The 11,662-nt window shown below is 40.0% G+C and overlaps 1 protein-coding gene across 1 annotated transcript in view; it reads right to left on the bottom strand.

The window, feature by feature from the left end:
• The window catches only part of CEP290 (centrosomal protein 290), an 862,077-nt gene that overhangs the window by 702,604 nt on the left and 147,811 nt on the right, over positions 1–11,662 (bottom strand). The window contains 1 exon segment of the mRNA XM_053716925.1: positions 948–1,063. Within this exon segment, the coding sequence (XP_053572900.1) occupies positions 948–1,063 (116 nt within the window).

Genomic DNA, 11,662 nt, shown 5'->3' with positions numbered 1-11,662 from the left:
GCATTCTGGTGCTTAATTCTCTTACCTAGCTAAAGGTTCAGCTGAATGATCCAAGGACTAACACAAGCCTACACAATGTTTTCTTTTGGTCAATGAGGCTAGGCTTACATTCAGCTAGACGGTTGAAGTTGTTTTATTTGTCCTATTTCCATGCACTTATGTAAAACTGAGGTAACGCTCATGGCTTAAAGTTATACAATTGGATTGAGTTAAGTCCAGAACCTTTAGATGTAATGACATGCTTGTTTAATTCACCTTGTAAAATTTCATATTTGTCAAATGGGCATGTTGCCATGATACTGCTTTATGAAGTTTTTTATTTCTGTCTGACATTTTACCTCAATAAAAATTATTTAAAAAAAAAAAAAAAAAAATATGTATTTCAGACCTCGTCTCCAGACATTCTCCCTCCCATCCCCTTCGATCAACTCATGACCTCCCCCCCTTCTCTCGTTACCTCCTCATATTCCCGTCTACAAGACTTCTGCAGACTGGCCCCTTTTTTGTGGAACGTTCTACCTCACTCCACAAGACTCTGCCCTAGTTTTGAAAGTTTCAAGCACTCTTTAAAGACTCTACTGTTCAGGAATGCATATAATATGCGCTAACCTTTTCTAACCTCAGTTCTTCCCTCCTTTGTTATCCCTTTAAACCACATAGCATGTAAGCCTACGGGCCCAACTGTTAGTAGATCACCTTTAGGAGAGCCAAATTACAACAGTGCAACTCTTGGCAGGGCCCTCTACCCACTTGTTTCAATGTAATGGTTATCTTGCATACCATATCTGTGTTTATAGTGCACAGAATGTGTAGGCGCTTTACAAATAACTGATAATAATAATATATCCTCTACAATAAAGTATACAAATACATCAAATATTTTAAGATTAATATATGGCTTTAAATGAAGCAATTTATAGTAAGTCATCTAAACTTAATTGTTATACCTCTGATACTCTTTATATAGTATGCCTTGCTGATGGCGAATCACAGCAAACTTTCTTTTATACTCTTCTAACGTTTCTTCTAATCTGTTAATAGACTGTTCTTTAGTTTCAGTTTCCTGCAGAATACAACAATAAAAATAAGTGACAATACAACAAAGTTTGGGTCAAAGTGTTATTGAAAAGTCAAAAAATATCAAAAGGAATGATCACACTTTACAACATTAAAGGATATTTGACATATGAAAATATCGCCTTCATCTCAGGCAATTCAAGCATTTTCAGAGATTTTATGAAAAAACTAAATGTATTCTTACCAGATAAATTCATTTCTTTCTTTGTAGTGAGAGTCCACAAAACCTTACTCTTGGAAATTACATCACCTGGCCACAAGGAGGAGGCAAAGACATCTACATCTGAGCTCTTTCATATATCCCTCCTACTTCCCCTTCCCTCCCAGTAGTAGATATAGCCGTATAGCCAAGGATAGGAGGAAAAGTAATAAAAATAGTAGGGTAAAGAAGTGCAAATTAAGACTGCCACCACCAAAAAAAATTGGGCGGGTTCATGAGACCTTACTCATGGGAACCAACACACAAGGAAAATTGTGGGTCGGACAAAGGTAGGCACCTATTTACTAGGAACCACCACCTAAAGAACCATCCTGCTAAATGCTGACTCTGCCAAGGAAAAAACATCAAAGTGATAAAACTTGGTAAAGGTATGCAAAGAAGACCAGGTTGCAGCCTTGCATATTTTTTATACAAACGCCTCAGGGAGTAGAAACAGAATAAGTGGAAAGAGCATTAATTATGGTGGGCGGTTGCTGACCCACGTCCAAGTAAGTCTTGAGGATCAAATTCTTCAACTAAGCGGCCAAAGACACTCAAGTAGCGTTCTGGCCCTTATGTTTACCAGAAAATAAGATGTACAGACTGGAAGACTGATGAAAATCCTTTGTCGCTTGTAGGTAAAAATTTCAAAGCCCTGATGACATCTAAATTATGCAAGAGTCTCTCATTAGATAAGGACATGACGGAAGAAAAAATTCTTGATTAATGTTTCCCGTTGATACCACCTTTGGTAGAAAACCAGAACTAGTACGTAAAACGGCTTAATTCGGATTGAACACCAAGTAAGGCGTATCACAAGATAGAGCAGACAATTACAAAACTCTGTGAGCAAAAGAGATAGCCTGCAAAAACAAAACTTTCAAAGATAATGTATTGATGTCCAAATAATTCATGGGTTTAAATTAAGGATGATAACAAAAAGGTGTAGTCCCAGGTATGCGTGTCCGGTATTAAATGTGTAACAAAGTCACTGTAGTATAAATATAAATGTAACTTCACAGACACTCAGGATATGTAAATACCAAATAGCCGTAGTGTGGTGTAAGCATTCCCCCCTCCTCTCACCTATGAAGCATCCGGTCCTGGGGGCAGGGTAGGAAAAACCTCAGAACGGTAAGCGCAGTGTTCCGGTGGCATTACATCTCCAGCCTGTCCGGTAAGTAGCAAACTAACTGCATCCGCTGTTGGTGCCTGTGATCCCTCGTCAGACGTTCCTGGAGGGAGGGGGGGGCGGGAACCATCTATCCGTCCTCAGTGTAATCTCTCACCAGATTGGTGGAGATACGTCCTCAGCTCAGTAGCTTGCTCCTGATTGGAGGGGAGTCAATCCAAGGCGAATCTCATAGTAAACTGTGGTGGCTGTAGTGTCCGTTCAGCAGTGCGAGTGTCAGGGATTGTAACGAGGAGCAGTCTCCTCTCTCAGTGCTCACGCTGGTAGGTCATAGAATCAACGAAAGAAAGAGGAAGCGGAGCACTGAGATAAAGTAAAAGTTCAATTTTATTATATCATTTAAAACAAAAAAGCATAAAGGAGATAAAGGGTGCTATTCCTTGCAAAAGGGTTCAGCTCAAACAGCTGCTGACATGTTTCGGCATTCCGCCGTTATCAAAGCTGCTGAACTGTGTTGGGAATAGCCCTCTTTTAAAACACAATGGCTGAACCCTATTGGGCAATAGTAAAAGGGGAAGGATTTCTTGTTAACCCCTTAGTAACCTATTACAAATAGGATTTATATATAATGTTACTTGAAACAGATAACCAAAAAGCCAGGTATGTAAACCCATGTAAATAATTACTCACACAATTTAAATATATAATTGAGAAAATGAGAACAACTGAAATACCATTCTTAAGCACATAGGTAATTGTCAATTTGAACCATGAATACTGCATTTACATCTTAAAAAATTTTTACGAAACAAAAAATATATATACTATATAGAGAGAGCATGTCCTGTTAACTTGCCAAAGAGCTAAGCTCTCTAACTGAACTCTAAATATTAGTTGAAAGAAGGGTACTTGAATACTACAGTTACAGAGGTGTATGACATATGAGTAAATTACTGAACCTGTATTCTTATAATTAACTCATATATGCAGGCTACCTGAATTACTAGCCTAATAGATATCCTCCTATATATTGAGGTCATATATTGAATATTCTAGTGGTATCAAGGGAGAAATGGTATATGGTGCTGTAAAGGGATTGGTGACATGGAAGTGGTGTAAGTATAATAAAGGCAAATTTTGGGCCATATTCTATAATAAATTGTGAATATAACTACCCTAAAGAATAGGGTTGAAACAAAAATCATTCTCTTATATATTTATTAAATATATATTGAAGTAGTATGGCTATCGTATGTCCTGTACTATTATGTGCACTACATATGCTAGATGTGGACATGATAAAAATAAATTAAATAAAATATTCAAAAATAATAAAGTTACATAATCTCACTGTTCAGGAGTTATAGGGAATTGCCTTTACACCTCAATCATTCCCAGTGATTGATCAGGTCATACATTGAATTTAGACCTACTGGATGTCTGGTTTTCAATGTGAAGATCCAAAAGATCTCACGTTTGGATAAAAGTTTGTCCCTATCCCCTCCTTTAGGAGGTTTGAGTACTCTCTCTATGCACATCCACCAAAAGGTTTCAGAACTTTTGTTGTGAACAGTTGTAAAGTGTTGGACCAGGGGGGTACTTGCTGTTCCTGCCCTGATGCTCGAGAGGTGCTCCCTAATCCTTGATCTGACCTCCCTGGTAGTGAGGCCAACATACTGTTTGGCACACACTGTACATGACGCTAGGTAGAACGTATAGGTCGATCTACAATTTAGACACATGTTAATAGGGAATGATTGACCCGTGGCCGATGACCTGAAATGATCACTCATTTCAACTTTTTCGCAGGCGACACAATCCCTATTGTGACACTTAAACATTCCCTCCTGGGTGAGCCAAGATGACTCATGTTTTTTAGTGTCCTCGCTAATTCTTGTTGGGGAGACCTGCCGAGAAGTGGCAGGATTTGGTTGTTAAATCCGCTAGTCCATCATCAGCCCTGAGCATAACCAGATGTTTTTTGATTATCTCACAGATCTGTGGATACTGCTCTGAATGGTCAGTCACAAAAAAGAGATCATTCTGCGTGTTATGCCTTTTGCTTTGTTTGGGTTTAGGGTGCAGTAGATCCATTCTATCAATTTTTCTGACCTCATCTAGGGTTGATGTTATACAGCTGCTTGCATAACCCCTCGCTTTGAGTCTGTCAGATAGTTTCCTTGCTTCTTCCTCAAAATTGTCCAATTCTGAGCAATTCCGTTTTAAACGGATAAACTGTCCCTTTATAATCCCTTTGAACACGCTCTTGGGGTGACAGCTCGTAGAATGTAGTAATGTATTGCCCGAGATTGGTTTTCTAAAGGCAGTGCTACGAACTTTTTCACCAATTACCCCCAAGAGTGTTACATCAAGGTAATTAATACTCATGTTGTTGGACTCAGAGGTGAAGCTCAATCCCAGGTCATTTTCATTGAGAAAGTTGAGAAATGCAGATAATTCGTCCGAACTCCCCCACCAAATAAATAGGAGGTCATCAATAAACCTCCTATAAAAAACTACATTTGAGCAGAGGGGGTTTCTACCTCCAAAGATGTGGTCCTGCTCCCACCAACCCATATAAAGGTTGGCGTAAGATGGGGCAAACTTTGCCCCCATCGCAGTCCCACAAATCTGGAGGTAGAACACCCCCTCAAACTCAAAGTAGTTGTGGGATAAAAGAAACTCTGCTACGCGGAACACATACTCACAGAAATCAGGTTCTTGGCCATGGTATTTATTCAAAAACCAAGACAGAGCCTTCAAACCTTTAGCATGTGGAATTGACGAATAGAGTGATTTGACGTCAACTGTAAGCCAAACATAGCCTGCCTCCCCCTTGATGTTCTCAAGGAGTTTTAGACTGTGCATGGTGTCTCTTGTATAGCTCCATAAATTGGGAACCATTGGCTGCCGGACCTGGTCCAACCACTCGGAAGTGTGCTCCAAGAGAGATCCTATGCCACTGACAATGGGCCTTCCTACCACATTGTCCAGTGACTTGTGGACCTTAGGTAAAAGGTTAAAGGTCGGAATGGTGGGAGTATTTACCAAAAGGTAAATACTAGTTTCTTCATCTAAGAAACCTACCTCAATGCCGTCATCAATTAGACTCTCAAGTTTTCTCTTAAAAATCGTGGTAGGATCAGTGCTCAGCACTCGATAATCTTGGGCATTGTGCAGTTGTCTGTGGGCCTCTTTGATGAAATCTGTTTTATTCATCACCACTACACTTCCGAGTGGTTGGACCAGGTCCTGCAGCCAATGGTTCCCAATTTATGGAGCTATACAAGAGACACCATGCACATTCTAAAACTCCTTGAGAACATCAAGTGGGAGGCAGGCTATGTTTGGCTTACAGTTGACGTCAAATCACTCTATTCGTCAATTCCACATGCTAAAGGTTTGGAGGCTCTGTCTTGGTTTTTGAATAAATACCATGGCCAAGAGCCCGATTTCTGTGAGTATGTGCTCCGCGTAGCAGAGTTTCTTTTATCCCACAACTACTTTGAGTTTGAGGGGGTGTTCTACCTCCAGATTTGTGGGACTGCGATGGGGGCAAAGTTTGCCCCATCTTACGCCAACCTTTATATGGGTTGGTGGGAGCAGGACCACATCTTTGGAGGTAGGAACCCCCTCTGCTCAAATGTAGTTTTTTATAGGAGGTTTATTGATGACCTCCTATTTATTTGGAGGGGGAGTTCGGACGAATTATCTGCATTTCTCAACTTTCTCAATGAAAATGACCTGGGATTGAGCTTCACCTCTGAGTCCAACAACATGAGTATTAATTACCTTGATGTAACACTCTTGGGGGTAATTGGTGAAAAAGTTTGTAGCACAGCCTTTAGAAAACCAATCTCGGGCAATACATTACTACATTCTACGAGCTGTCACCCCAAGAGCGTGTTCAAAGGGATTATAAAGGGACAGTTTATCCGTTTAAAACGGAATTGCTCAGAATTGGACAATTTTGAGGAAGAAGCAAGGAAACTATCTGACAGACTCAAAGCGAGGGGTTATGCAAGCAGCTGTATAACATCAACCCTAGATGAGGTCAGAAAAATTGATAGAATGGATCTACTGCACCCTAAACCCAAACAAAGCAAAAGGCATAACACGCAGAATGATCTCTTTTTTGTGACTGACCATTCAGAGCAGTATCCACAGATCTGTGAGATAATCAAAAAACATCTGGTTATGCTCAGGGCTGATGATGGACTAGCGGATTTAACAACCAAATCCTGCCACTTCTCGTATCGGAGAAGTAAAACTATAGGTAATGTGGTCTCCCCAACAAGAATTAGCGAGGACACTAAAAAACATGAGTCATCTTGGCTCACCCAGAAGGGAATGTTTAAGTGTCACAATAGGGATTGTGTCGCCTGCGAAAAAGTTGAAATGAGTGATCATTTCAGGTCATCGGCCACGGGTCAATCATTCCCTATTAACATGTGTCTAAATTGTAGATCGACCTATACGGTCTACCTAGCGTCATGTACAGTGTGTGCCAAACAGTATGTTGGCCTCACTACCAGGGAGGTCAGATCAAGGATTAGGGAGCACCTCTCGAGCATCAGGGCAGGAACAGCAAGTACCCCCCTGGTCCAACACTTTACAACTGTTCACAACAAAAGTTCTGAAACCTTTCGGTGGACGTGCATAGAGAGAGTACTCAAACCTCCTAAAGGAGGGGATAGGGACAAACTTTTATCCAAATGTGAGATCTTTTGGATCTTCACATTGAAAACCAGACATCCAGTAGGTCTAAATTCAATGTATGACCTGATCAATCACTGGGAATGATTGAGGTGTAAAGGCAATTCCCTATAACTCCTGAACAGTGAGATTATGTAACTTTATTATTTTTGAATATTTTATTTAATTTATTTTTATCATGTCCACATCTAGCATATGTAGTGCACATAATAGTACAGGACATACGATAGCCATACTACTTCAATATATATTTAATAAATATATAAGAGAATGATTTTTGTTTCAACCCCATTCTTAGGGTAGTTATATTCACAATTTATTATAGAATATGGCCCAAAATATGCCTTTATTATACTTACACCACTTCCATGTCACCAATCCCTTTACAGCACCATATACCATTTCTCCCTTGATACCACTAGAATATTCAATATATGACCTCAATATATAGGAGGATATCTATTAGGCTAGTAATTCAGGTAGCCTGCATATATGAGTTAATTATAAGAATACAGGTTCAGTAATTTACTCATAGGTCATACACCTCTGTAACTGTAGTATTCAAGTACCCTTCTTTCAACTAATATTTAGAGTTCAGTTAGAGAGCTTAGCTCTTTGGCAAGTTAACAGGACATGCTCTCTCTATATAATATATATATTTTTTGTTTCGTAAAAAAATTTTAAGATGTAAATGCAGTATTCATGGTTCAAATTGACAACTACCTATGTGCTTAAGAATTGTATTTCAGTTGTTCTCATTTTCTCAATTATATATTTAAATTGTGTGAGTAATTATTTACATGGGTTTACATACCTGGCTTTTTGGTTATCTGTTTCAAGTAACATTATATATAAATCCTATTTGTAATAGGTTACTAAGGGGTTAACAAGAAATCCTCCCCCCTTTTACTATTGCCCAATAGGGTTCAGCCATTGTGTTTTAAAAGAGGGCTATTCCCAACACAGTTCAGCAGCTTTGATAACGGCGGAATTCCGAAACATGTCAGCGGCTGTTTGAGCTGAACCCTTTTGCAAGGAATAGCACCCTTTATCTCCTTTATGCTTTTTTGTTTTAAATGATATAATAAAATTGAACTTTTACTTTATCTCAGTGCTCCGCTTCCTCTTTCTTTCGCTGATTCAAATTAAGGATGTTGTAAATCTTTAAAAACCAAATTAAGACTCCAAGCAGGAGCAACAGGCTTGATCACAGGTCTAATTCTCAACAAAGCCTGCACAAAGGACTGAATATCTGGAAATCTCGATCAGAGCACCAAGACAAAAAAATGTTCCATACCTTATGATAAATCCGCCTGTAACAGGCTTACAAGCCAGAACCAGAGTTTCAATTACAGAGTCAGAGAAGCCCCTCTGAGAAAGAATCAACAATTTAATCTCCAAGTAGTAGGGCTGAGAGACTGCAAGTTTTGATAAAAGAACGTGCTTGAGCCAGAAAATCCGGCCTCTGAGGCTGCCGCCACAGAGGAGCACTATACATCCACACCAGGTTGGCATACCAGGTTCTGGGGAGAGAATCTAAACAATTTATCAGCTGATCGAAAATCTCAAGGTTGAAAGACCATTATCCTGAGTGGAGTGCCTGACGGTTCAAATAGTCTGCTTCCCAGTTGTCCACTCCTGGGATGTGAATGGCTGAGATTATGCATTGATGTACCTCCACCCAATTCTGCATTGGTAGGGAACTGCACGTTCCCCCTTGATGATTTATGTACGACACCATTGTTAGGCTGTCGGACTGAAAGCGGATAAATGGGACTGAGCAAAGAAGGGGCCACGTCTGTAGTTCCAGGACGTTGATCGCCAATATCTGGTGGAAGGCTCTACCACATGTCTAACTGAGACAAGTAGGTGATCTTAGTTCAACTGTTGCAACATGCATAGTTGTAGAGGGTGCAAATGAAATCTTGCAAACGGCATGGCGTCTGACACCACCACCATGAGACCCACTACCTCCATGCACTGAGATACAGATGGGGAAGGGAGAGACTGAAGCTTCTGGCAAGCTGATTGAAGCTTGAGCTTACGTTGGTCTTTAAAAAAATTATTCATAGCCACTAAATCTATGAAAACTCACCAAAAAAAGACACTTTTGTTCGAGGTGTGAGAAAACATTTGGCTATGTTGACCTTCCAGCCATGACTGTGAAAATACCAGAGTAACTTCTTGGTGTGAGCATTTGCTAAAGGTAAAGATGGCACCTAAACCAAGATATCATATTGAGCCCAAATCACTGAAAATTCTGGGAAATGTAGCTAACCCAAAGACCAGAGAAGTGAACTGGTATTGCCTGTTCAGAAAGGCAAATCGGAGGAACTGATGATGAACCTGATGGATAGGGATGTGAAGATACGCATCATTCAGGTCTATTGAAGATATAAATTTACCCTGAAGTACTAAAGGTAGAATTGACCTGATGATTTCCATCTTGAAAGATGGGACCCTTAAAAACTTGTTCAGAGTCTTAAGATCCAAGATGCATCTGAACGTCACACATTTTTTCGGCACAATGAAAAGGTTTGAATAGAATCGTTTTCCCTGATCTGACTATGGACCTGGGAAAATTACCCCTTGTCCTGCAAATAATTTATGCACTGAAGAAAAGTCACTCTTTTCTGGCCTTCTGGAAATGTAAGCCATAATAAACCTCCCCCTTGGAGGCCGAGATCTGAATCCTATTCTGTATCCCTGAAAAACAAACTCCAATACCCAAGGGTCCTGAATGTACTGAGCCCATCCCTCTCGAAAAAGGCTTAGTCTGACACCTATCGGAGAGGAATCCGGATTGGGGGCCGCACCTTCAAGCGGTCATGGAATCAGAGGAAGATTTATTGGGCTGCTTGGATTTTCTCCAGATTGGATTTGGTCTCCAGGTAGGCTTGGATGATTCATTCAAGATTATTGTCTAAAAGGCAAGAAAGCTCTTTTGCCCCTGTCACTATAGACATAATTGAATCCAAACCAGGGCCAAATAGGTTCTTACCCTTAAAGGCTAAAGTAAACAGTCTAGACTTGGACACCATGTCAGTTGACCATGACTTAAAGGGACAGTAAACCTAAAAAAAAATGTTTTTTATTACATAATATAAAAAATCACCGGATATATTATGTAATAAAAAACTAGCACTAATATAATGTTATATAATTCTGCACTATGTGCAGAATTATTTAACATTATTTTTTAGGTTTACTGGCACTTTAAGCCAGAGAGCTTGTCTGGACAAGACTGCCAAGGCTGTATTTCTGGCATTAATGCAGATAATCTGGATAATCGCATAAAAAACGAATGAATTTGCTGTCTTTAAGGACTGTATGTGGTCTTTGATCTCCTCTAAGGAAGAATCCACAGACACCAGATCAGATAAGGAGTCCCACCAGAATTCTGCAGGCAGCTCCTGCAACTGCAGCAATACTTCCTACTGGCTGAAACAATGCTCCCTTGTAAGAAAGCCTTTCTAAGTTAACCCGCAAGCTTTCGGTCCATAGGGACCTTAAAAGAAATACAGTCTTCCAAACGGATAGCAGTTTGTTTGGCCAAGGTAGATATAGCACCGTTTAACTTGGCAATAGTACCATATTGATATAAAATTGTACTCAGCTACAGGAAAAAGTTTCTTAAACGTTGGAGAAGTAAACGGTACTCCTGGTTTATCCCATTCCTATGAAATGATGTCAGAAACCAAAGATGGAGCAGGAAAGGTTTCAGAGGCCCTAGACTTGGGTTTAAAAATGGGATCTAGCTTCTGTCCTCAACCTGTTTAGGTTCCTAAACTCCTAGAGTCTTTAGTAACTCCTTAAGAAAGGATCGTAGATGATCCATCTTAAACTGGAAGGTAATGACCTCAGATTCATCTGATGATATGTCTCCCTCTGAACCAGAAGTCTTGTCAAAATCTGGCAACCGAAGGACCAGCTACCCATGAAAGAAGATCCTGAAGACATGTTATTAAGCTTCTGTTTACTTGCAGGCAGCATTGCTGCAATCGCCTCAGTAACTGCAGACTGCAACTGAGTTTAAATTCTGCAGCAAACTCTGTCACTCCATCCTGAGTAATATACACAGGTGGATGTCCCATAGAAGGTGGGGATCTGGGACCCTGAGAATGAGTCTGAAGAACAGATGTAAGGCAAGAGCTGCAATACTGTGCAAGGACACATACACTGACCACCTTGCATAACATACATTGATTAACTGGAATAACAATATCTGAGGGATTGCCCTCAGATGAAACCTTAGAAATGGTTGCAGACTTAGGTTGCTCCATGACTGTCAGTAAGAGAGACCACTAACCCATCTATAAATACTGAAGGATAAAAATCAGGAAAACGTAGCTTACAAGCTTGCTGAGAAGCCCCTTTTTACCCTAATATAATTTAATATAGTGTCCCCTTAGTGTCCTTAAAAATTGTCACCAATATATCAAATTCGAATATACATATCATTTAACACCCCTATGTGCTCTGGTATAGGGTCTTACCCCTCCTGAGGTCTCTTACACAATCTGGTAAAGAATGGTGAC

Source organism: Bombina bombina, chromosome 6 (genome assembly GCF_027579735.1).
Source record: "Bombina bombina isolate aBomBom1 chromosome 6, aBomBom1.pri, whole genome shotgun sequence".
Classification (NCBI taxonomy): domain Eukaryota; kingdom Metazoa; phylum Chordata; class Amphibia; order Anura; family Bombinatoridae; genus Bombina; species Bombina bombina.
The sequence above is the reverse complement of the archived record's forward strand: the minus strand, read 5'-3'. Positions and strand labels throughout refer to the sequence as shown.